General features: G+C 37.2%; 1 protein-coding gene across 1 annotated transcript; it reads right to left on the reverse strand.

Moving 5' to 3' along the window:
- Window positions 1-27,666, reverse strand: LOC137399215 (serine/threonine-protein phosphatase 4 regulatory subunit 4-like). The gene is made up of 19 exons (XM_068085225.1): window positions 27,178-27,666; window positions 25,262-25,364; window positions 20,107-20,328; window positions 17,813-17,919; window positions 17,069-17,176; window positions 14,456-14,577; window positions 14,138-14,367; window positions 11,899-11,967; window positions 11,098-11,220; window positions 10,317-10,649; window positions 9,290-9,395; window positions 7,855-8,008; window positions 6,918-7,076; window positions 6,679-6,781; window positions 4,718-4,892; window positions 2,912-3,028; window positions 2,247-2,373; window positions 1,472-1,554; window positions 1-582 (listed from the first exon to the last, which is right to left on the reverse strand). Exons 1-19 carry the CDS (start codon window positions 27,495-27,497, stop codon window positions 497-499), a joined length of 2,847 nt encoding a protein of 948 aa, XP_067941326.1. The 5' UTR covers window positions 27,498-27,666; the 3' UTR covers window positions 1-496.
- Between the last annotated feature and the right edge of the window lie 230 nt (window positions 27,667-27,896).

A 27,896-nucleotide genomic window follows, 5' to 3' on the forward strand; every position in this document is an offset into this window, starting at 1 on the left:
TCCTTATATTCACAGTCTAAACAAGCCACAGTATTATACAGTATAAAATATTCACAAGGAATCAGGTAACAGCAAATGATACTGTAAGACACTAGACAAAAATATAGCATCTCTTCTATTAGAAAAATAACATATCTCCCAATGGATAAACCAAGGCTATAAATGCAATGTAGTAAGGCTGCGCAAAGCTCTCAGGCTATGCTATGTGCATAATGATTCACAGTAGTCAGGTACATAGCGATAAGTGGAAGAGCAGCAACACACGGAGTGTTATAGAAGGCACGGATTAGAGGCATTACTTCAGAGCAGGGGAGATAATAACAATAACAGATTCAAATTCTAAGATAAAATGATGCTATATATAGCAATAAGGTTGCCTGTCATCAACAAAAATTCCTTAATTGAGCAAAACTAACTCAGCAAAACTGCCAACATTCTGGTAGTCTCCGTGTTAAAATATAAATACTGACAAGATAAAGAGTTCAATGCTGCTGGGCTAGTGAGATGACTTTCGGCCAACTGCATCGCGACTAGTTCTACGTAGGGAAGCAATGGCTGGAATACTATCGGGCTTTAGGTTTTCTGCAAAGAGATAAGACACATTTGGCTGGCGAGGTAGATAAGCTGATAGTTTGGATTAGTGAACATATGAAATGCACTGATTCGTTAGGGTTGACTGATTGAGGACGTTAGCCTAAGATTATAGGTATAATCCTTTTCTTATCCGAGCAGACAGTTTCTGTTTATGACGGTTCATGACTCCGCACGTCTCCCAGAGACAGTAGAGCATACCAAGTCACTGTTCAGCTACTTCAACAACCAAACAAGGCTAATCTTTTAAATGCAAATGAAAAGATGTATTTTTTGCCATAGAATAATCCCACCGGGCTTCTGTAGCTTTTTCATTAAGTTTTTATTGCAAAAATCTTTCACACATAAAAAACTTTAGAAATTTTTAAGTGCACGATAAGGGCACAAGTTAATTACCATATTGAGGCAAGAAGTAAACTTGTCAAGAAATCTTTCGAGCTCAAATCTGTAGCGAGCCACAGGTTAAGAAGGACAACATTCCAAACAGAAATAGAAGCAAACAAGTTTGGAAAACATCTAGAAAGGAGCACAGGCAGCATGCAATGAAGGGATGATGGCCGTCTCTAATATTCAACTTGTTCTGGTAGAGCTGTAGAGTGAATGTAATTTAGTTTCTTTAGCGCTGCCTTTGTTATATGACACCAACAAGTTGGAAGATAAAAAACCCGCTAACCAATCATGGTGTTCCTCATAAATTTCTACCGGCCAACCACAAACTTTCTTATATAAATGTAGCGAATCACATCCTTGTTTATAATTCTGAGAACCATTCACAGACTTGCTAACAATTCTGACATTGTAAAGATGAGCTGTCTGATGAGCAAAGAAGCCCAGAAAATCAATGAATTTTTTAGTAGAAAGGTCTAGCCAAAGATCCTACCATGATTAGAGTCTATACGCCGTCTACCGGCAGAGCTGAGAGGAGAACTCGTGGCAAGAGAACCCGGACCAGCCGGGCTGCGCCTGTAACACAACACACTAATATCTAGAAACACTTTTAAAATATTCAGTAGCGAATAGCCGTGTTACCTGAAAGCCGTCGCGATTTTACTAAAACAATCAAAGAAATAAGTGAGATAAAGGGAACGGATGACAGAAAAAATCAAACGGGCAACTGGCAGCACCATGTCAGCAATCAAAAGCAATCACTTGCAAAATCACAAAGTTTCTGTGACATAACCTAATTTAGTTTATGATTACGGGTAGAAAACAGGCGCTACGCTTTACAGATACAAATGTGTACAGACAGCGCTGAAACACGTAACACATGCTTACAAAATAAATGATGTAAAGGTTTTATCACATAGAGTTTCTCTAATCTAAGTACTAGTATCTAATGACTACATGTATAGAAACTGCAAACAACATATTCTTTAAATACTGATTATTTGATTCATGCATCAGTTACGGTAGAGATAAGATAACTCTCCAGATTTTTCTTCAAAATGATTATAAAATATACTACAGAATAATAATCAATTCTAAACTGTATAAAAATTTTGCATGTTCTTGATAGAAACATAGCAGTTGCTCATCCGATGGTACTGATAGTATGATATCCGGGAACGAACTTGACTGAGTTAATTAGATTAGAGAAGGAAGGTGCACAACAAGAAGTTGAAGGAAAAGAAAAGGGAAGAGATCTTAAGGCTTACCCAGCACTGCGAATAGAGCCAGCACTGCTTGTAGTTGGGTTGCTACTGGCAGTGTTTGGACTACTAACATTACGGGTGGACGAAGCATTCTTAACACCCCGTCCCGCGGATGAGCCTGCACTTCGGGCTATAAAAAGATCAAAGAAACATTTCTTGGAACAATTAATAAAATAGGTAAATTAAAAATGAAATAAGGCAAAATTTATAAAAAATGGACCAACTCTGACATATTTTGCATCAACTTAAAAGCGATCAAATAATTTTTATTCATGGAAAAAAGGACGTTGTAAAGCTACTTATTCTAATAGATACCAGATGAACAAAACAACAGAATTTCCTGAAAATGAACATAAATATATAAATTTAGTCGAAAATTTAAATTAGCAAAAATTTAATATTTAGAATTAATTAAAAAACATAACCATAACAACAATGTTTACAATTTTTCTAAAGGTTAACAAACAGCTAATCCATTTTGCACCCAATCTTGGCTGACTTAGGAATGTCTGCAGCTCATAATAATAAGTTATCTGGTTTTATAGTTGGTTAAAACTAGTTAATCCTTAAAATCGCTGATCTTGAACTTAATTCCCATTTAATGGCTTCTGCAGTCTGCAATTTAGGTTACATCGAGAGGATGAAGACCAGATACAGGTTAGACCAACCTGTAGGAGTGTTGGAAGTAACCCCATTAGCCGTTGGTATAGTTGAAACTGTCTTCATACTGTGTTGTGAATGCCGCCGAGGCTCCTTGCCGGCAGGCACTGTTGGTATCTTAGAGGCTGACAAGTAAAACAGAGTGATTACGGAGCACCGCTGACAAGAATTAATTAATTTTAATGGTTGGAGGTTACAGGAAGTAACTTGTTAAACTTCTCCATCCGTTACTTGAAAATGTGGGCGCTGGGTTGACATGACTAATTCGAGTGAACCCTCTGCCCACGCTTAGTACCTTCTATTTATGGCTCACCTAAGGATTCCGTTGGACATACCAGTGGCTAATCGTCTGTTGGCTGAATCATAGGGATATAAAGTATTGTTAATAATAGCGAAAATAAATATGACGCATCAAATCTGAGAAACTAGCGATGTTAGACAGCTGCCGTGAAGCTTGAGTGCTATTGAAAAATGCAAAAGAAATGATACGCCTGACCCCGTAACTTTGTGAAATAAGCACACACCAGTAATAATTCATCAATGCTAACTAATTCTCATCATTTCATAGCGACTGCTGCTTGGCTATTCTGTCAATACAACTACTAAAAACCTAATTACAAATATTACTTCAGCGATACATTGCTTCAACTAGTGATGGAATGAAAAGAAATAGCAGAATCTATGATGAGAGATCTGCAATCAGTTGACGCACCACAGAAACATTACCTATACATATGATCTGACCTAAGACTGCCCCAAAACATGGCCAATGCTGCCTACCAACGGTACGAATAAAAATTGGCACACTGACTCCGGCATGCTCGGCAGTAGCGATTGAACAAGATTATAACATATTTTGCTGTGGCGCTCGTCTCAGAGAACCAGGATGTAAGTGAATGTGGGCGGGGCACACGATTTTGCATCTAAAGTGAATGAAGCGAATTGTAGAATTAAAAATTCAGATGGAGTGAGTCTAATTAAAAAAAAAATTCTAGTCATCTTTAAACAGACTTTACACTAAACAAATCGAACGATGAGTGAACCTCGACTGGTCTGTACGAGTTCGTTCAAACTTGGACCATAAGCTATGCCAAGTTTGCTCTGATATGCCTGGGTTGGTTGGGATTGAACCATAAGCTATTTTAAATTAGAACAGATATGTTTGCGTTAGTTGGGATATCAAGCTATGCTAAAATTCCATGAATATACCTATGCGCTAGTGGAAATTGGACCAAAAGCTATGCAAAGTTTGCAATAACAACGAAACCTTTTTGAATTTGTACTAGGACTGTATAGTTATGATAATTACTAGCTATCCATCATATACAATCTATACATAGTAGGTAAGTCTTGGCAAGCTTTGACAGGTACCATGACAAGCTTGGCAGGTATAATGTCTGATTTGGCACGTGCTATAATGCAACGGGGCCAAACAGTAAATTCTTCAAAGCGGTTGTGAATAAATTTCAGCCTGGTAATTAGATGTGGCCTTAGCCAGTTGTTCAATATATCATTATTCTGATCGGTAAAACTCATGCAGGCACCCTTTTGGCTACACATACGACTATCTGATAATAATGCCACTAGTCCTCTGGCAGTCTGGTGTGCCGTGCGATATTGTCAGCTATAATAACCATGAGCACAGTCATTCTGAAATACAGCAAAGTGGTCGAGTGGCGCAGATGGTGGCGGGCCTGGCTGTTAAATCCGATGCAATCTCTTTTCCCAATATCCAGCAAAGGCTTTCAATAGACAGATGGATGCACACAGCTCTTATTCTGGTGAAGATTTGTGGGAAGTTAACAGTAACCAACCTTTGGCCGTAGAAAGAGCAGGCTGTTTCTTGTCCACTGTTGATTTGGATGATGACTTGACCATTGCAGTAAGTAGATTGATAGATTTCTTTTCTCCTCCCTTTTTCTTGGTGCCACCACCACCGCTTGTAGATACCGTCTGCTCTGAATCTTCTTCTTTCTTCTCTTTTTCCTCCTGAAACGTAGCAAGACTCGATAATGTTGAATGTATCATGTTTAGAAGATGACAGTATGAAGCGTCCTAAAATATCTTAACAGCAACAGAAGGTAAAACAACAGAGCCAAATAGAAAACCGACGCCGCTACCAACTAGCTAAAAATACGAGACTCTTAGTTTTTATGATGAAAAGAAGAATTTAAAGAGGCTTGAGCACATGCTCATTGGAATGTTCACAGCATATTTTCACAAGGTTTATCTACAGCATATCTTCACAAGGTTCATCTACAGCCTATCTATACAAAGTGTAACTGCAGCATATCTTCACAAGGTTTATTTGCAGCAGATCTTAACAAGGTTTATCTGCAGCTGATCTTAACAAGGTTTGACTGCAGCAGATCTTAACAAGGTTTGACTGCAGCAGATCTTAACAAGGTTTGACTGCAGCATATCTTCCCAAGGTTTATTTGCAGCATATCTTTACAAAATTTAGCTGCAGCATATCTTAACAAGGTTTAAATGCAACAAATATTTACAAGGTTTAACTGCAGCATCTCTTTACAAAGTTTAGCTGCTGCATATCTTTACAAGGTTTAACTGCAGCAAATATTTACAAGGCTTAACTGCAGCAGATCTTTATGAAGTTTAACTCCATCATATCTTTAGAAGGTTCAACAGGAGCATATTTTTTACAAAACCTAGGTACAACATAAACTTTAAAAGTTTAACTGCAGCAAATCTTGTCCAAGCTGATCGACAAGCGACCATTTACTCAATACACGGGCTGTTGTCAAGGATGAATAAACGGTGAGAGAACATTGTTAACTGGAACACTTGACTCTCTCGAAAGTTGTATACCACCAGAATATGTGCGTTCCAGACCATTTCTCCACAGCAAATAAAATACCCTGCACACCCTAACACCATGAACAACTCTTAATAGCTCCATTTAATGAGATCTGTACTCTGTACGTGGCATCTGACAGACCAAATGTGATTGCTAATGACATTTTCCCAAGATAAGAGAGTGATATGAAACCAAATTCACGACGCAAATGTTACCAATTATGGCGCAACATGCTAGCAAAGTTTTCAAAGAGATTTTTATCAACAAGACTTGATACATCCACAGCTGTATGCAAGCACTAGACAGAGTGGCTACTGACACAATGAGGACCACCCAGATGTGAGCGTTGCGCTATTGTTCTTGGTTACCAGCTGCGATGAGTCAATGGAATAATTCTTACAGTATATGCATATATATATAGACTAATAATGGACAGTAAAGAATAATACAATGGTAAGCCTGGTTAATAAATGCAAGGACCAAGACTTGTGAGTTGAGTTCATTTGCAATATAGCAAATATAAAAAAACTTGAGATAGCTTTAGTATGATGTACTAAACCTTTCTTGTCAGACCAGAGAATGGACAAGATCATGGTGTCCCTTAATGACTGCTTACGACTAAGGCTGCCAATAAAACAGGCGCAAACCCCTAACAAACCTTGATAACAATGCGATAAGAAGTGAGCTGATAGCTCTGTGAACCAGTCAGCTCTCAATGAAACTATCAGTTAATCACCTAACCAGTTCTATGAAACTAACCACCTCTATGAAACTAATCAACTCTATGAAACTAATCAACTCTATGAAACTAATCAACTCTATGAAACTAATCAACTCTATGAAACTAACCAGCTCTATGAAACTAACCAGCTCTATGAAACCAACCAACTCTATGAAACTAACCAGCTCTATGAAACTAACCAGCTCTATGAAACTAGCTAACTCTATGAAACTAACCAGCTCTATTAGTAGACTCTCCTCTTGTTCTTTCCGTTGATCAGCTAAATCTTCATCAGTGACATTTCGTCTTGAGTGCATCGAATCGTGTATGCAGTTAATCCTGTAATACAAAGAAATGCATCAGAGACTTTCCATGAAACCACCCAAGTACGACATGTTATTGTGCACTTAGTAATCATAAACTATGGAATGGAGATATCAATAACTAGACTTAGACGAGAAAGAAAGACGATTACCGGTCAAGCTGATCGACTGTGATTTTGAGCTGAGCAAGCACATCTCGATCTCGTTCGTTGATGAGCAATTTTCTAACATGGGACTCGAGCTGCTGCAAGAGATTCCTGTCTGTTGGGAGTCGAATGGTGAGCTTCAGGCTTGGCATCACTTGGCACAACCTGTACATAACCAGTGCATTCTTTAGCTGACATTCTAAAACATGCTAGAATATTCTAGAACATGCTAGAACATTATGGAACATGCTAGAATATTCTGGAACATGTTAGAACAACTCAACCGCATGTTATATCTGTTAGGAAAAAACAACTCATAGCAATCATTACACAATGTACTGGAAGAATGTGTCCTCTCTATCGATTCCTCTAATATTCAAGTTTTGTTAAGCAATAACACAACTATTTTCAGCAAATGCGTTGCTAATATGTTCAACCATCTGAAACCAGACTGTTTCTTTGTTCAAAAACAGTCCTACTAACGTGAGAGTGAGAAATATAAAGCGGGCATAAACAATTGCGCAATATTGAGGCTATAGAAACCACATGAGAGGGATTGGAGATATTAAAATTACATTAAAACTGGTATGGGCAAGGATTAGCACCCACACATCAACGTAATGCCATGTTTTGATTTCTTTATTCTTTAAAGCGTTTTAAATATTGACTAGAGAACTCAAATGTGAAATGCCTGTAGCGAATTATAATAATAAAATGAGAGATGATCTTTCTCATAGAAGAGAAATTAAAAAATAAAAAGCAAAACACTCATGTATGAGAAAAAATGGAACTAAAGCTATGGTTCCAGCTATACAGCTACACATTCCATTCCGATCTGCGAGTTTTTTATGATTCCTATCCTAGAAGTTGTGTCAGCTGAAGAAGGCAATCTGTGTAAGCACAGCTTAACCGCTGCCAAAAAGACATTAGATCAGTATCTCACCTTAGTCTGATGTTCGGCACAGCATCTGATGAGAGTTCTAGAATGTGCTCATAAAAATATTCTTTGAAAAATGAACGAGAGAAGACAACCAACACTTGCTGGCATATGTCTATAAACAGTGTTCTGTTTCTAAATCCTTTGCCTTGACCAAACTCTACAATAATTAGATAGAGATAATCCTGAGGCACGCCTTTAAAAAGCTTGTTTACAAATTGTGAGATAAAACAGCTGGACTAAAAATGAACTAATGATAAACTGAAAACCATGATCCTTATGTTAGACATTAGTAACTTCAGTCAAACTATGATCGGGAATAATTTATCAATGGTACCAAAGCTATGAGTGAAAAATATCTAACATATTTAAACCCAAATGTCTACTGCTGCCTGAGAAAACAACTACAGCAGGTGCTGTCAATATTTTACAGCAGGTGCATTAAAAACATAGTTTAATGTGAATATTATAACGGTGATGATTGGACATTTGCTGAATAACAATCGATAATAAATGCAAATAACCGCTAGACTCTTCCATCTGAAGTGGTTGGTGCAGATGAAAGAGTGAAGTACTCATCATGCCTGGGAGTCAAAAGTTCAGACAGTAAATCAAAGTGGCTTTCATATGGATGCATCTTCGTAGAAATACACGCGCGTCAGACGGTATATTATGAAGTTATGAACAAGGAGATTACGTCAGATTTATCATGTAGTGGAGCAACCAAACAAAGAAAGTTGGTGTCATAAATTACGGAGAATGAGCTCTTACGGTTGAGTGTTATGGCTTAAAGAAGGAGAATAGTTATGAGTTATTTTAGGCGCAGCATTTGGCTGAACACGTATGAGCTTAGGAGGAAATCAAAGAAAACATCTTATGTTATAATTTTGTGAGAGTCACAATAGACGGAGTTGGTAAGCTACAAAAAGGTATTTGAAATGTCAGAGCCTTAATAAAACCATAAAAGAAATTCCAAAAATCGCTTCAAATAAAGAAACGGAATGGAAAGACTGAACAACTATTCTAACCCCAAGATCAATCTTATAACCTTTGGCGAGGTTCCAAAGACCTCCTTACACTGTTAGTAAAACTTCAGTTTCCCTTTAAATTTACTTTTTAAACTTTTATTAACATTTTTGACGACATGCTAAGCAAATTTGAATTTGTATTTTATTTGAAAATCTTCAATTATTCTATTTGTATCACTTGGTTATAATCATTATCCATATTTGAATATCTATATCATTACCACATAGGCTAAAATAATGCTTTTCAAAATTTGATGTCTTAACAGAGCAATTTGGGCTGTAAAATACTTAGTAATTATGTTCTCTTTGTGAGTGAGTACATGCTGATGCAGATTACATCTAGTCCTATTAGGCTGACCCACACATTCAGATACTTTACTTAGAGGCGAAGGGGGAGTGAACTCTCAACCTACCCGTGATGATTCTATGAATAATAGCTTTTCTCTGTTCCAATTTCCTATTGCACCTGAGATACTGGAGGGTTGTCCGTACAGCAGCCAACCGTACTGGTAAAAATTTCTGAAGACAAAATGAACAGATTTCTAACTACACCAATGAAAAGTCATCACATACAAAGGGCTGACCAAACATGAGAAGACAAGAATATCCACACAAATGTAAGTCAAATCCAACTGAACTGATAGTTTTATTGAAGAGAATGATATACATTGTTTCTTTATGCAGTATTGTAGCTCCAGTAGCCACGGAAAAGAACTGAAGTTATTGTTGACACTGGAACCCATACATGTAGAATACAATTGTTATAAGTAACTATAGCTTTATTAAGTTAAATCAGTGGTCTTGACATCACCATCATGACTTTGGAATAGATTCAAAATCTGTTTTAAGTAAATGGTTATTCCAAACCTTAGGATAAAGTATTAGTAATAAGTTGTCTCTTCATGAAAGGTAAGAGAGTAAACAACTCCACTTGACAATTATGGCGCGTGTGTGAATATACACAAGTAAAAGGAAAAATGACTGAGCTAAAGTCCCTAAAAATCCCTACAATGTCTGCAAACAACCGTCATTGGCGCTCTACAGGTGATAGTGATGCATGTCATCTGAAGAGTGTGGTTGCACAAAATTGTAAGTATTTTTTACACATACACATTTATGCAGGTATATATACTGTATATAGGTTAAAAAAGATCATACATATAGCAACTCGCAGAGACAAGTGACAAGTATATTCGACTATAGTGACATGTAGAGACAAGTAAAAAGTATATTCGAGTATAGCGACATGCAGAGCCAAGTAATAAATACATTGATGTATAGTGACACGAGGAGACGAGTATATTAATGTATAGCGACACGTGAAGACAGGTAAATTCACATATAGTGACACACAGAAACAAGTGACAAATATATTTATGTATAGCGATACCCAGAGACAAGTATATTCACCTATAGAGCCAAGTAACAAGTAAGACTCACAGCTGTGTGGAGTTTGTCGAACATGCGGGGGACGAGTTTGTTGTAGATGAGGTCACTAGAGAAAAGTTTGGTGAGTGATGAGAGGCTTTCTAATAGCTCTTCCTGCAGCCTCCAATCATTAGATGAGAATATGACGTGTTCACATGAAAGCAGCGCTGCCAAAAGGTCGCCAGAGTTGGCAACCTTGTCGGGGTTGAGGGCTTTACTGAATGAATCAGCTGTATCAGGTAGGTTGGCTACGAGGCCCTTTAATACCTGACTATAGTCATCCTTAAAGAGCACTATAAGGTCCTTGAGTAAGAGAGACACATGTGAGCCCATACATCGAGAAACCTAAAAAAGGAAATGAGTAAAAAGTTAAAAAAATTTGATTGTTAAATCCTTTTTTACAAACTCTGACCATGAAAAAGTAAAATCTCTTATTGAGACTTCTCGACAACCATTTCATTTCGAATCTTTCAAGACAAAGTTATCCCATTAAATGAATATCACTATTTTTAAAAAGAATGTTACTAAAATGTAACACTAATAATCAAAGAAGATATCTAGCCATATATGTAGAAACTATTAGCTGCAAGATAAAATATATTTAAATATTTAAAATCAACAGTTACTTTTCATAATTAGATTTGTCTGACTACAAGTATAGACAACTCAAAAGTTTACAATGGCATTGCAACCAGAGTGCATGTTTGTTGTAGATGCTCATCTACAAACATATGAGCAAGAAAAGCATATATACATGAGCATCAACATGGAAAGACAACTCGTGCAAACTCACCTCGTGAAATCCATGAGCAATGGTCTTCCTCACTGATATGCTTGGGTCCCGACATAGCTGGGAAAAACTATTGGACAACTCTTGTTCAAATTTGCTAACATTGCCAGCAAACAGTGCCATTGCCTGCAACAGACAGAAATATTACGTTTCATCATGAATGGCTTGAGTCATGTGAAGCTTCTACCATGTCGACAGCAACAGATGCATCCGCGATGAAGGGCTGTCAGTTTTGCCATTGCATGGCAACAAACATGATGATCTACCTATGCTTTCACAAGAACCGGGCTGGAGACATTTTAGAGCGTTTTTAACGCATTTAAGGCGCTGTTCAACTAGTTTCAACACTTCTCAGCTGAAGAAGCTAACCTCAGCTGTATAGAGTATATTTTTGCGTATTCAAAAGCCATATCATTCGCCAGTTTTTCATAAATTGAAGCTCAAGAGCCAACACGGATAAAGTTTTATCAAAACAACAAGAAGCATGTATATTAATAACATAATGAAAATAAAACATCAAGAAAATAACTCATGGGAAAGCATGATTTGCTTGTAATTTTATCAGCCTGAAAATATAAAATGCATTCAACCAACCAGAGCTGTCAATGTAATGACTGAGACCAACGGAGTTGAATTTTAATTACTATTTGTAAACTCAGATGATGGAAAATAATATTTAACATTCAAATAGACGGTGAATAAAGGCTGTCTACATGTTTAACTTTTAGTATTTCAACCCAGTGTATGAACTGAAATGAAATTTTAAAATTTTGTAAATGAGCGTTTCAATTATCTTTAACTTACAGGAAAGTTGAAGGCTGCGTTCACTCGGCATTCTATCGGCCTGTCGTCATCATAAACACTGACGGAAGCCTGCAATAATAAAAAGAGATGAGCATAAACACATCGCAAGACAAAGTATACAGATTAAATATTCTCAGCATTATAATATAAGAGTTATCTACACTATGCTGATACTAGCCACTCAGTAACGAATAACTTCAACTATGACCTAGTGGCAAGCTACAATGTATGCTTGAAAGCGATACCGGCATAATATATGTAAATTTTTATTAAACTATTAAATAAAATTGTGGCATCAAATAATATAAACCCTTTATAATTATAATATGTTATAATGAAACATATAAATTCTGCCGAACTCATGCCTACTCAACTGGAGACTGAAATTGAAATACATTTTGCAGTGATTAAGGCAGCCGCCATTAAAACTTCATCGTGTTTTATAGATAGTATTTGCTCATTTAAACATGAAAAACTAACTTATATGTATGTCTAAACATTTAACGGGTGTCATACGATGTCAGTCTCAGCCTACTCAGTATAACTATTAGGGTGATACCTCACTTTTCTCGGTTAATCAGTACCGACGCTCTCCTCGGTAAGTTATAATCTATGAAATAGAAGCTAATAAACTCATCTAATAAAACCACTTTTTCATTAATCATAAAACATTTTCTGCTTTTTCTTCGCTTCATTGAACAATTTTGAAGATCAAGGTCATTTAAGAGACATTATGGCACTTTACACTTTTACACTTAACAAAATGTAACAAAAAATAGTGAACTGCTATCACAATGATGCTCGCAGAGGAATCTCACTGAACCAGAATATGAGAGAGATTTATGTATTTTATTCTCCTTATTCTTTATTGTTTAATTAATATTAATATTGGTTGGCACCCGAAATACTGAAACTGCAAAAGGCAAACCGCGGAGAAGCGAGGGGTTATTGTAGCTCATAATACAAGTGATGACTCACTGATTGCAAAATGGGGATATGCGATTGAAGTGCGTGTGAAAAGCTCGGATTTCAATTGAGTACTGCTCACGACTTTAGGAGAATTACGATGTTTTTGCCTCGATTATAGTATACAAAGGTATGAGAGAACTGAGTCAGGTCAAGTGCACTAACAGTCGACAAGTGTATGTGTGAGCCATAGACCTAGAGATTGCTAAATATTCTACATTTAACAGTTTTAATTATTAAAACTGTTTGTTTGCTATTTTACTATATGCCCTACAGGATGAAATTATTCGATGGATTTAATAATTTGCGAATTCGCGTACTTTAAATTCAGCGAATTATTAAAATTTGCGAATAATTGGTTTTATTTTTAACACAAGGGAGAATAGCTACTACATCAAATTAAAAACTAGCCGCTAAGCAGAGTTTGTAAATGTAGCTGAGTTCCAACCTCTTTTTAAATCATCGCCAGGGCTTTGAGTTAAGCCCATTGCCAATGCATCACACTGCTTTACAAAATTATTCAAAGTCGCCAAAAGCTATTCCGAATTCGGCGCGGCTTCATCGTCGCAAAAATCTCTCCTGCAGTTCTTTACGTTGAAAAACTCATAACTTACTACAAGTTGTTGGTTCACCAAAGGTTCATTCCATATTGATGAATATTCACGAAAACCTCTGGATTCAGTCAAAAATTATTCGCGAATGTGTTCATCCGTGAATAATTTAGTCCGTGAATATGCATGAAAAGACAATTCTTGCGTCATTCAACTCAACTAAAGTATTATTCATAGCTTATTGAGTTCTGAAACGAATTGAACAAACTAAAATGAATTCGTATCTGAATATATGCTTCAACATACGACAGTTTCAACATATGAAGCAAATATAGAAATGGATTAACTTTGTGTCGTAATTTTACTGTATACCATTTAAGTTAATGAAAAAGGTAAATCCAGCGCATTGAATAGACAGACTGCTTCAGAAAAAAATATGTGCCAAAATATTGTATCAATGTACGACTGTCTACAGCTATTAGAAATGTAGACAGTAGAGATGTATAATAACACTAGTAAGGGATTGTGTGCTCCTTCACATATTGTTAAAACAACATGGAGAAGATAAATTCACATTTATAGACACAGAACGCTGCGAAGTCACACATTTAAATTCACCACAATGACAACACGTTAAATCGAAGATGATTCACAAGTCAAACGAAGAAATGCTTGCTAAACATAATTTCGGTGGTTAGTTCTACTGCAGTTGATAAAATTACCTTGTTATTGGTGTGATCACAGGAAATTGCTGCGTCAGCTCGGCCCATCGAGCAGAGTTTTTTGTAGTAATTTAAGAAATATGACCTCTGTTCCAAAGTCATGTTTGACGAGAGCCCATGGCAGAGTTTACCGAGGTGTTTCGACACGACTGGAAGTGTGGAATCTTCTTCCTGTAGAGCGCCTTGGCAAAACTTGACCACTAGAGGTATGATGGTGTTTGTGCATGTCTCTGCGAAAGAAACCGCAATAGCTGGTAATTAGTAACTATCAACATATCCAAGTATCTACAAAATTACTGAAAGAAGACTACTACTCACCATCATCGAGAAGAGAAAGAATGCTGACAACGGCGTCCAGTCCAGCCAATCGGACAGAACTCTCCTCGTCATTAGCTAACTCCACTAGCTCAGGTAATATTGCACCTTTAGTTGACTCCAAACTGCAATAAAAGAGCACAAGTAATGTCAAGGACCTTCCCATGTCTATGAGCGTGAATCAGTTCTATGACTAAAATAAGGAAATTATATTGTTTAGGTAACCAATCTGGTTAGGGTGACCTAGCGTGTGTTAACATATCTTTAACGATGTTAACAACCCAACAAGAGTTCTACAAGCTTGGAGTTTCAAAATGGTATTCAGTTCAACAGGAGTTGTGCTCTCCTAAATGCTTTCACAGTTGACGGAAAGCTGTTAGCACGGCCTAGGATCAAGGGATCCACTTGTTTGAGTAAAAGTGTGTAAGTCTAAACTGTTTATATACAATTAAATACAATTATACAATGCTATAAAATTATACAATACAATAAATACAATTATAGAATACAATTAAATACAAACATATATGCTATTAAACCATAACTGCCACGGACAGCTTTCATTGTTTGTTCATAGACATGGATGTCTTAAAACCCATTATTATCTAAATTCAGCTTTCAAAATAATCTCAGTCTTTTATGAAAGGTAAATAAGCTATTTAATATTGCTCGTAACTTGTTACAGGATGTTTAATAGGCTGAACGCCAAGAAAAATGAGCTCAAAAAAGGGCAATAATAGTGTCAGCTTGTAATAACATCGCGCTTTTTTGAACTCATTTTTCTTGGCGTTCAGCCTATTAAACATCCTGTAACAAGTTACAAGCAATGTTAAATAGCTTATTTACCTTTCAGAAAAGACTGAGATTATTTTTAAGGCTGAATTTAGAGAATAATGGGTTTTAAGACACCCATCTCGATAAGTCTAGATGGGACTAAACATCCCCAACTTCCGTTACTAAAAAGCTAGGTTACGTCACATATTTATGGGCGGGGCTTGTTGTGTCGATTGACGACACCAACATTGAATCGTTATAAAGAAGCCTTCATAAACAAGAATGGTGTGAAACAATCTTTATTTTGAGTGCAAAATCGGAATCATCGTGTCTGATTACCTATGAACAAACAATGAAAGCTGTTCGTGTCATTTATGCTGTAAAGCCCAGTCTTGTATATAGAAGACTTTAAAGTAGTAAAAATGCTACCATGTAAAAACTTGCAGTGGCGAATTGAGATGATAAGATGGACTTAGTGAAAGGAACCTGTCTCCTATTCTATAGATGGAACTGCATGGTTTCCATAGAGACAGATGCTCCTCAAATAAGTCAGTTTACAATAGTTAGGGCCTGTTCCGAGTGTTTTTCGAGAATAGAAAATGATTTAATTCAGATCATGATCTTGTGAGTACCATTGCAACAAGCTCTACCTAAATCAGAGGTTAGTGTCTATTAACAATGTCCCAGATCATTGCTTACAATTACATAAAACTGTTCCTGACGCCTTATGCATAAAGGATAAGACGAATAGCCTATTACATGACCCAAGGTAAGGTCATGAAATAGGGTGAACTGTCCTAAGTTGCTCACAAATATGTCTGCAAATTTTTGTGTTAATTGTAAAGACTGACAAACAGTAACAGGTGCTATTGATTTCTTTTGCCAAGTTGATCTTTCTGATAATCTAAACATGCCACTGATTCCGTTTAGAGCTGATTGTTCCATTCTTAACCTGACACCAGGCTACAGAAGATTCACCTCTGTTTCCGTTCACCATGTCTGGCATGCTGCCAAACAGACGCTGATTGCCAAGGCAACTGAACATTGCTGAGTGGTGCAAGAAATTAGGCGTTGTGACAAGGAGGTGGCAAGACATCACCACGGTGAACCATGTCAAGTCTCACTTTACATGATCTGTCGAGTGTTGTGATGTGATAACATTGTCATTCTTATAAAGTAGACCAGCTATTCTATGCAGCGCTATGAGTGCAGCTACACATAGTGGCTTCTTGAACAAACTTAACCACTGACTTTTTGGAGTTGTCTTTACTTTGCCATAAACTGTATACAGTAATTATTAATGACAAGAAGTGTTTGGTGTGTACTTTTACTTTGCTAAAGTTGTGTCACTATAGTATAAAATTGGAGTTTTTTTTAAATGCTGGGTCCAGCTTTTTGGAAATGAAGCAACTATTTATACTTATTTACAGATAAAATATCTAAAGTTTTTTTTTATAATGTAGGTTTAATAGGCTTAAGCACATTGTTCTACGCTGCTGTACAATAGAAGTATCCATTGAATAGTTATAGTACCCTTTATAACTATGCACCAGCTTTAGCAAGAGGAGGTAACTTGCTGAACAGTGACACAAGTTTGCGGATGTGCTTTAAAACAAAACTCAATAGAATTATACAAAATATCAGGAAAAATTGAAAATGTGTCTTCACTCAGTGACAACAGAACAGATGGGCCAAGCTCTTAACTCAACTGATCTAACGGATGTGAAGGAGCCAGGCTATTGCTTTCTCTGATGCAAAAACCTGTGTATTCAGCATGATCTTTTGATAGCAGTAACACTACTCGCATCATGTGGGTATTTTTCTGGAACAAAGGCTACTTACCCGAGACCCTTGGCTACGAGGTCGAGTTGTCTGCACATACAGGCTCTGACATCGTATTCTACATCTTGGCATAATGACTGGACAAGAGGGAGAATTTCCTTCTTTATTCTACAGCATAAACAAACAACTCCTAAAACTTCTTAGTGTTTGCACACTGAACAACGGCCACAGCTACAGTGATAGGAACTACATGTGCTACATGCTAAGCTGGTAGTAAACCTATAGCCAGTGCATTCTTTGAATAAAAAATATTTATGTGTATATATAGCAGATATACCAGGCATCGCCCCGAATGAAAAATAAAAAATACGAATTCGTTTCTTATTTTTATTCTAGTAATTTTCAAAAGACAACAAAAAATAAACAAAACAAAAATATATACAAGATAAAGGAATCAAATATAATTTTATGGAATGCATCCTTATGAGAGGAAAGACTACATCATTGAAACTAACGATGAACGAAAACTAAGAGCAAACTATTTTGCAAACTTAATGTATGCATATAAAATGAAAATTACTAGATCTAAATACACCTTGATAAATCTATGAATAGGAGATCAACCCACTAATTATGTTTGTCGAAGCTAAAGTGTTAGGATGCTTTTGGATGCCTACGCGTAGCTGGTATCCGATTTGGATACATGGGAAACATTTGTATTCTAACCATGTACCTTCCACATTATCACAACCTTTTGAATAGTGGTAAAAAAGGGCAGCAAATGACAACGCTGTCGAGACTTACACGAAACTTTCAAGGCAAATAGAGATTCTTCCTAGAATACGACAGCTCATGAGCCGAGACTGTATATTCTGAGAGAGCTGCCCCTTCTGCATGGCTTTTGTCATCACCTGCAATACAACTGAATGTGAGCTCGGAATTGTCTTCCCATTATCTGCAGTGCCAAGAGACGCGACAACTTCCAGCCCTAAGCTTACATGGCTTCTACACGGTTAGCAAACTAAATAACAAAATAGAAATGTTCAATGGAAACTGAAGCAATTTGGCGAATTGCCAAAGAAGCTGACTATATGCCTCAAATAAAGTTAATTATGTTTTATGTGTCTACAGGTTGCCAGGCAACTGAAAATAACAGTAGATGAATATGATAAGAAGGTCATTCAAAGGTTAGAAATCCTGATATCGTCTGAAAAAAAAAACGCATTATGAGCTATCCCTAAACGCACCATTTCACCATATTTCATAACAATTGGCTCCATTTCATTAGATATGATGAACAACTGGATATTATCTCTACGCAGTGCAGGAAATGCTAAACTGCCAAAGCTGGTGAATAACTCTCTTACTTAACCTATGTCAGTCATTATGTTTGTCTGTGAGAACCCATCCTAGATCAGTAAAAATGAAAAGATAGTCCTCATATCGGCCACAAGTTAATGATGACAGAACAAAACATTGAGTCACAAGACCTGCCAGTGTGTTTACATATGGAGTTGCCGCGCTAGTTATGGCGAGGCTGCCCCGCTATGAAAGGTCAAGGTCATTCAGCAAATGACTGTTCCCAACAAAAAATTACAGAATTATTCCCAAATCTGCCACGATACTGAAGTGGCAATCTTGTGCCGACCTTACCCAATTCAGAAAATTATGGGAAAGTTTCGTCCGGGATTCAGTCGCGAAAGTTGAACAGCTCAGGCAGCTAATAGTAGCTATTGCCTGTAAGCTCCCATTTTATCGCAATAGCCTGTCATCGGTACTTGTGGAATATATATGGGAACCGTATTTACTTACAACTGGCTACTTAGAAATGCCCTGAACACGGCGAGTGATACCAATGAGTAGCAGTAATGTACTCAGCCAGCCCAAGGAGCTGGGTGAAGCGACTCTACAGTACAAACTGTCAGTACGTAGGAAAGCAGTAAGTCAAGGAGACAACAATAAGAATCATCCATTCGTATCATCGACTAAGGAATTCAACATGCCATGAATGCAGAGTCGTATCTCCACATAGCAGCTGCGCAGCGCAGCTAGGCTGCCTTTGAGAAGCCGCTTTGAGATGCAGGCAATATTAATTCACGCTAGTTCAATAAACCATCTGATCTTGCGTAACCTAATTGGGATAGCCTCAGGCCAGGGAGGATTATCTCATTACACTCATGCTGCCTGTAGGAGTTGAAGAGAATTAGGAATACTCAGTCTCTATTAACAATGCTAGTACTTAGTACAAAGAATTTCTCAACTATAAACTGATCTCACAGCGGAATCTCAAAGTAGACAACTGATAGTTAGTACTTTAAATTGCTTCCTCTGCCAGTCGCTAGATTCTATTAGCAGACCAGGAATTTCTAAAGCATAACTGTGAAGAACTGTAAACAATAACAGCTATGTTTTCATGACAGCGGTTAATCTGCAAGTTTACATCATCAGCAAGATATAAACGCCGAAATCCGCCAAGCCGAAATCCGCCAAGTCGAGAGAGTTATGTCACTCAGAAATTTGTATAAGATGTTTTATGTATGCGAAGGATGGAAATGGCACATGCGAATGATGCCAAGAAATTGCCTCGGACTATTCCATTTTAAATATTTTCCACACTTTGGTCGTTCCTACTTTGAAAGCGGGCTGCTAAGCGACAGGAGTGCGCCGCAAGACCTCTAGCATAGAGTTCTTAATTTTTAAAAAAAGTGCATGTATTAACCTGCAAGATGCGAATGTCCGTTGAAAAATTTACTATGTGCACACAATTCCAAATCCACTTCATCTGCCCAATGGAAACATAGTGAATGCCTAGCCTAAATTAGTTGGGCTCTATTCAAAAGCATGAATCTAGACAGAAGAGACAAATACCAATATGGTTGAAGGCGTGAGAAATACAGGGAGACAAACTCTAATGTAGGACTAGGTCTGAGTAAAGCAAGCGGTGACAATGACAAATTCTGAGACGAGTACAGGTAAAACAAGGAAAACAAACCCTATTCTCATAAAAATCTCAAATAGAACCAAAAGAAGACAAACCTTAATCTAGAAGCGAGCAAAAATAAAATTAGCAGAGCCAAAGTATTTTTTGATGGACTTACCTCTCGCCGCAGGACATCCTTGGAGAGCAGTGGGATAACCTCGAGCAGAGTTTCCAGCCAAGCCTCGCCCACTTCAGTGTCCTTGTTGTCCAGAGCATTGAGGACAATCGGAAGGAAATGCTGTGAGAAGATGCTGCTGGAAACGACTCCCGACTGAAATATCTGGAGGAAGACTGTGCTAGCAGCGAGCTGCATGTCTGACTGAGCGACAGGAAGGAACTCCTGTTAACAGACATGTACAACTGGTTAAATTGAGGAAGCCAGCCGTTGTCATACATATCCCTACATTGTTATGAGAAGCTGGTCGCAAGAACAGAAATATTTTGACATTTAAGATGAACTGTCACAAAATTTTTTGTAGATTTGAAAAATAGAAAGAAAAGATAGAAAAATATTGATCCGAAAGTATCAATATTTTTCTATCATTTGTGATTGTTTTAGATGTTTTAGGAGATTTGATTGCCAGGATGTTTCTAGATTAAAATCGATAAAACTTGATCGCTATTAAAAGACTCAGAAGAAAAAGACATGCAAAGTGACATCACTAGTTGTTATCATTGCGATAGTTTATATCGACTATTGCGTTCAAGTTGCAGTGTTACCCGTCTCTATTCTGTCGGTCTCTTGGCAATTGTTTACGTCATAATTGCACTTTCGATTAATCTGAGCGGTTTAACGGCGATCAAGTTTTGTCGACTTCGATCTTGAAACATCCTGGCGATCAGATCACCTCAAAAATCAACAACAATCACAAATGATCAATAAATACCAATACTTTCTGATAACGTCTGCTAAAAGTTTGAGAAAATTCAACTTCCAGGCTGGTACAAAGTGTATCACAGTATGGCGGAGTTGTCTTCTCAACAACTACTTGATCACTATAAACACTGCGAACTGAGGCAACGCAGATATGCCGAGAAAGTTTGCAGCTGTCAAACTTCCCGATATTTCGCCGAGCATCTTCAACAGTCGGCGATAGGGATTGGCTGTAGCAGACTGCTTGATTTCCCTTCATAGTAGTCGCTGCGGGATTAATATTTCATCATTTCATTGATCCCATTGTATAATTATAACATTATATCACAGACTATTCGATGATGTGAACGCAGGTTTGTGATAGTGTGGAACGTGCTATCACAGACCATCACCGATGTATTGTGGGTTACTGGCAATATGCTGCAATATACAGTGGACCTCCGCCATACGACCTTAATGCATTCCGGTGTTGGAATCGTAATGCGCAAATGTCCTATAGAGTGGTATAGGAATTTATAGTAATATTATCTAGTGCAAACAGCCCTTGGTAAAAAACATCAAAAATATTATATATGTGCTGAACATAGCCGAATTAGTAACAAAATAGTATATTAACCTTGGTAACTAGTAACTACAGCTACCTACAGTAAATTCTGTGTATTCAGTGGGTATGATCTGCGACAAAATTTTTATTGCAATAAAACAATTTTCTTATTTCTTCCTTTAACGTCGTTATCACTCTTAAGAGCCATGGCTAATGAACAATTTTAAGTTATATATATATGTATTATGTAGTTATAGTTATATACATATAATTAATTATAGTAAATATGTGTTTTTATGTGTTACGAGAGGGATTTCAGCAAATAGCATATCGGCATTATCATTATTCCGACGTATTTATCACACTGACCCCCAAATTAGAATTTCAAGAACCAATATTGTTGATGTATGGCAGAAAAATGCCATAATGAGAAAAAAAACATCATGTTCCACATCAAAAGGTAAAAAACTGTAAAACAGGGGCGCCTCATCCTGGAGTGCATGTAGTGTGCACCTGCTTCTAGCCAGAATGGGAGGCTCTTAAATATGAGAGGCCCCCTATTGACGAACTAAACAAGTAACAATAGTTTGAGGAAGTTGTCAGTAGCAATAACTTGTTTTTGTCTGTCTTATATCAAGTAAGTTTACCACCAAGCACTCTGTTGGCAGTTTAATACAACCAGTTTATATGAGATCACATGTACCTTCTTTAGCAGCCATACAGAGAGCCTTCTTCAGGCAGCATTCTTTGCACGACGAAAATCTGGCTATCAAACAGAACTATGTAAACATTAGTTTCATGTTTTAAATTTAAAAAATAATTATGTTATTCAATAACTTTGGCAAATGAAGAGCTAATGAGAAACAACTGTATTTGTACTATTTCTAAAGCATGGGTTTATTTTGCATTCAATTTATCATTTAGGAGAGTCACGATGTAACACCCATAACGATGTACTCCCAAACAACGATTGATCAAATAATTCCATCTAACTGTCAACTTTAGATCAACACGTTAGTAACTGCCTATTAAATGATAACTTGAAATAAAATATAGCTTTTTGAAACTACATTCCATTTTAATTGAAACACTTGAAGTGAAAAAATAGTTTTTTCTATGAAAATTATTTGCTAGTTCCAATTAATCAGAAGTCAATAAGGAACTTTTAGTTCACAGGTTTAGTGCGGTTTGTTTTCCCATTTTATTCTGAATAAGCAATGCAGACATGCTTTGCAAGTTAACTTTTTGCAAATTGCCTTTACTTCTTGGTAAGGTGCTATTTATGAGGGTGAGTTTACACCAGGACGATTTATCGGAGTTGCTTCCACATTGACAAAGCCTGTTTGGTGTAAAATAGAAAACAGTGGTAAAACGATATTGTCCGATTCGTTGTCACAAGATCGGTGAAATGCTGTACACTATGTTTGTTTATTTTTGACAGTCGTCATCGACAAAGTACGACATGGAATTGATCAATCATATATCACAATGTTAATAGCGCTGAATATACAAGCAAGTGGAATGGATATCGATATTGTATTTCCTTGGCGAAAAAAAGATGATCGATGTTTTTTGGTTGGAATTGGAACTGGTTTGGTATAAAGTCTTTGCTTAAGCAAATTTCAAATTGTAAAAAAACTAGGAGCTATTCCAACTCCAACTCTCAGCGGAAACACAACTCCAACAAATCATTCTGATGTAAACCCGCTCTAAAATTGTATCATCCCAGCCAAACTGGAGTAATTCTCGGAGCTGCTTCATTTCTACTTTTTACAATCACTGAAACTTTGAGCCCCTGGTCCATCAACAGTAACACCAAATAACTAAGAAAAAATCCTCAAAATATAATTTATTTTTACAAAAACCTTTGACGTGAATTAATCTCATACCAGACCACCCAAAGTCGTACTGAACCACGCACAGCCATTCTTGACAATTAGAAGTCGCTGCCTCTAAGTGAAGGTATATCGGATGATTATCATTGTCATGTATCAAAAACTGATCTCCAACGCATTTGTTTAAAAACCTTTGTTTCAGTTCAATGGAAGAAAAGGTATTGTTCTAGACATGGCACAAAGAGCGCATACAGAAGGAGGGGTGTCCTATAAAGCCATAAAATATGTAGGGAGGGCTATATATTAGTGAGTGTGCGTATTACTATGTTGATAGGAAGCCACACAGCATCTATTAGAAATGAATGAACCCATTATGTAGTTGATTAATTTCATTTCCATGTAAATGTACATGTATCTGGTCTACATAATAGTAAATCATCATTGCCCACTGCGCGAGCTCAAAGGAAGTTATTTGAACACACAGAATAGCAATGCCCAGGAATCTTTATACCTATAGGATTGATGATCTTCAGCTGTTGCCTCCCAAACCCAGAAAAATACTAGAGGCTGATAGCTATAATTTGAGTCAACGAAATAGAAGAAAGGGGGTGGGTAGCTACACGCCCATGTGTTATGACTTGGATATTCAGCAAAAATGGTTAGGCCTTTAAAGCCTGAGCACATATGCTGATATTTTCTTCGGTCTCATCTCATTTGGTTATTTTTAAGATTAGATACATAAGGTCATAAGGTCACGTTTTAAATCTATATACATATTTCTCAAAGTTTGCTTGTCTGTGATGTCCAGCTATGGTTATTAAAATCTTGAATTAAAAGCTCACTGCTTGCTGTATTTGAACTCATAGTGACTACAACCCCAATCTTCCAATCCACACGCTTAACCATTGAGCTATACAGACCTTATGAATGTGTTGCACTTATCATATAATGTACACCGTATGCACACCCATACGGTGCAAAATTCCACACCAAATATGCACTTTTGATTATTAACTAAAAATACCTATTAAATTTGTTAGTTTTTGAAATTGTTGAAATACTAATTTTTTACTACCATAATTTGTAATTTTTAAATGTGCCGTTTCAATTTCAAATGTGGGTCACACTTTATTTCCGTTTTCTGTAAAGTTTGATTGCTAAACTGGTAAAGGGAAAGATTTTTCATTCGGACAATTGTATCATCTCGAGTAGGAATAGCCTCTATATTCTCTCTTCGTTCGGTCAGACTATGTACCAGACAAAGACAGCCCGATATCCTATTTTTACATTTGTACCAGTATCGAGAGGTACCAGTATCGAGAGGTACCAGTATCGAGAGGTACCAGTATCGTCGTATTCAAAGTTTTGATAGATAGCTTCTGCTGGAACAGTAACCATTTTTATACACACACATTTCTATGAAAGAATCGTTATTATTGATTCAACATATTCAGAATTTTTATCTTGTTTTCTCAGTTCATATTAATTGTATCCGAACCAAATTATCTTTTATTGTAATCGTAGCAAAACAGACTTAATTTAGCTATTACTTGCTAATTATTTCACATTTACATTTAAACACTTCTATAGTTGTATTATTTTGTTTCTTAATTTATTTGACCTGCACAAAAATTTTTTCTCATAATATGAAGTTTCAAAGTTGCAGTTGTTTGTCAAAATTTGAAAACCTTTATGGTTATTCTATTTTTTCTCTTAATTTATTTAAACTGCACCAAACATTTTTCTCGTGATGTGAAGTTTGAAAGTTAGAATTGTAACTGTTATTATATGTTAGATAAAAAATTTTTTCTGTGCAAAAACTTTTATTACCCGGGCAACGCTGGGCATTCATCTAGTTAGTTTATAAACGAACCATCTCAAAAACAGGCACAACATATTATTACATTTTAAACTGTAAAAAGTGTGCTCATTGTTAGCAGAACTAACCAATAAAAAAGAAAATTGGAAGGCAGACAACGAATATCCTCCTTCGGTTTCAAGAATGTGAAAAGGTACGAACCCTGATTTTGGGGATAACCCGACGCAAGCACTCATCCCGGTTGTCCTTGAGAAGGTGAGGCAGGCTGGTCACCACACTCAGCCTCTGTACATCTTGACCGCAGCTGTCAAAATAACAGCCAATGTTGAACAAAGTTCGGTATAGGACAATGCTGGACTCATGGGAATGTTCTCGTTGGCACATAATAGAGCTCATATTTAAAAAAGATATTATTTATAAAGATTAATAAATAATATATTTAAAAAATATATTATTTATAAGGATTAATAAATAGTACATAAGGAAAATGATAAACAGATATTTTCTAATACAGCGTAAAAGTGAAAACTGCTGGAAAGAGGTGGGCAAATTACTGACAAACTTTTCACCTATTCTTGAATGCTATGGCCTGCTGGCGGCTCAAGTGTCAAAAGGCTGCCGCCGTAAAGTGACACCTAATTTCAGTATTTACACAAAACCGCAAGACAAACAGCGAGTCAATAATTTTGGTTATCTATCAGGTGGTACATATTTGAATATAACCGGCAAGATCATGCCAAGAACATGATTAGATGGATGCGCTTTACATCCGATCTATTGAAACAACATGCTAGCACTGGTTGGCAACTGTCATCAGTTTACAGATACAGTGATTTGGAAAAACTGAACATAGCATTTCAGAACTACCTAGCGCGAAGTGAACCGCTGTAGTACCGCCTGCATAGATCAACCAAGAAATAATTAATTATACAATCAAAAGATTAATTGCTAAATGGAGTCTGACCACAAGCAGTCTCTCGAACTTTGACTGAAGCAGCGCAGCGGGTTGACTAGATTAGTTAATGTCAAAGGCCAACATCAAAAAGAATTCTCTTTTCGGATAACATCGCTTCTCAGCTGTCGGTCTAGCGTGAGAATATCGCAATCAATCTAACACTAGCGCCGTGGCGACGCTATGATATTTGATAATTGAAAGCTTAAAGCAGGCTTCAACTACTGATCCGTTCTGTAAACAGCTGACTTAAAACTAATTGATAAATGCATTTCTCAGTTGAAAACATGTCGTTGGCGCTATATGACTGGCACCACAGACATTGTACAGTTAGATAACACCTTTTCTATTTAGCAGCTTGAACAAGCACCTGCAGATAGTAGTGTCAACTATGCAGGACGACCTGGCTTAGAAAGTTGTTTGACCTTCTACGCAGATCAATAGTTGGTGTGAATAATTTGCATTAAAAACTCGCTTGAAAATATTCAACCAGAAGAGCACTTGAAACATTTCTTTTGTCCTCGGAGCATTTCCGATGGCAACACTTAACACTGAAGCTATGTGGGCTTAGAGAACACTGCATTATCATGTGATGGCATTGACTGCTCAAGCAATTGGCAGTTGCTATCAAAATGGACTAGCCAGTCAAGCCATTGAGCAAGAGGGCAGCCACCTGTCATTGCTAGTCACAAATGGCTAGTCAGTCAATTCGCGTATATGTCTGTTATGACATTCAGAGCGAAACCAAAGCAATAACTCTACTAATAAAGTTTTTGATAGAATACGGCAGCAGAAAACTGGCAGCAGGTTGACAAAGATGAGTCATCAACAAGATATGAATCACAAACAGATTTTCCAAGAGAGTGCAAAAGATGAAAGGAAAATCTCAAGCGCAAACCGACAATGACAGATGGCAGATAATCTAACTAATACTGCTACAGCCTAGTAAAGGAAGGGCTGAAGGCAGTAGAGCTACTAGGGTATGTTTAGCAATCGCTGGTTACACAATTAGGAATGACTGCGCAATGCCTAGCTTCCTAACAACTAATGCGTGGTTTCTAATTTGCAGCGATAAGTGAAGACACAATGCTATGAGCAGTTTTACTGACTGATACACAGCGAATCATAGAGATTCTATGATTACTTTGCTAGAGTAATGCCCTACCGTTTTCTCGGCTCAAATGAAATAAAAGGTTCGACTAAATACTCCGTAGCTATGCATGGCTCCCAATCGCAGTTAAAAAAGCTGTAATCTCCTTGGAACGACTGTTCGATCTCCTCCTTGCTGTCGAAGATACCGACACACTCGCTGCCAGACAAGCTCGATTGGTCAAGCAATGCTGCCAACTGAAGCTCATTTCGTTCGAGAACTCCCAGCTCTCCGATGAGCTTTTCATTATCCGAGAACAAAGTAGGAATGCTTGGCGCGGAGGCTACTTTTACTTTGTCGGGCGTCATACTGTTGTTGTTATTGCACATCTCCATCAACCATTCCAGTGTTGTGTGGAAACTAGGCTACATTAAGCAAAAATGAAGATGTTGAAGATTGTCAGCTAGCTTTCGGGAGTCCTGAGGCTATGGAAACATGGAATGATCCGTCATGGATGAAGATCGCATCTGGCTTGCTGCGGTTCCTATGTTACGGAGAAATTGGAGAAGGCTCTACAGAAGTTGAGTTGTTGAAGATTCCCTCTAGTCTTTGCCAGTTCCTATCAAGCAGCTAGTAATCCAATTTTGAAAGCACTAACCAAGAGGAGTAGGCAATCTCTCACATGGGATGGGTTTAGCGTGAGCCAATGAAGCGCAACTATGCAAGTCGAGTGCGGGTCGCTATGAATAGCTTTGATTCATGTTACAATCAAATACACACTCCGATCTAGCAAT

The sequence above is a fragment of the Watersipora subatra genome, chromosome 7, assembly GCF_963576615.1.
Source record: "Watersipora subatra chromosome 7, tzWatSuba1.1, whole genome shotgun sequence".
Taxonomy (NCBI): Eukaryota; Metazoa; Bryozoa; class Gymnolaemata; order Cheilostomatida; family Watersiporidae; genus Watersipora; species Watersipora subatra.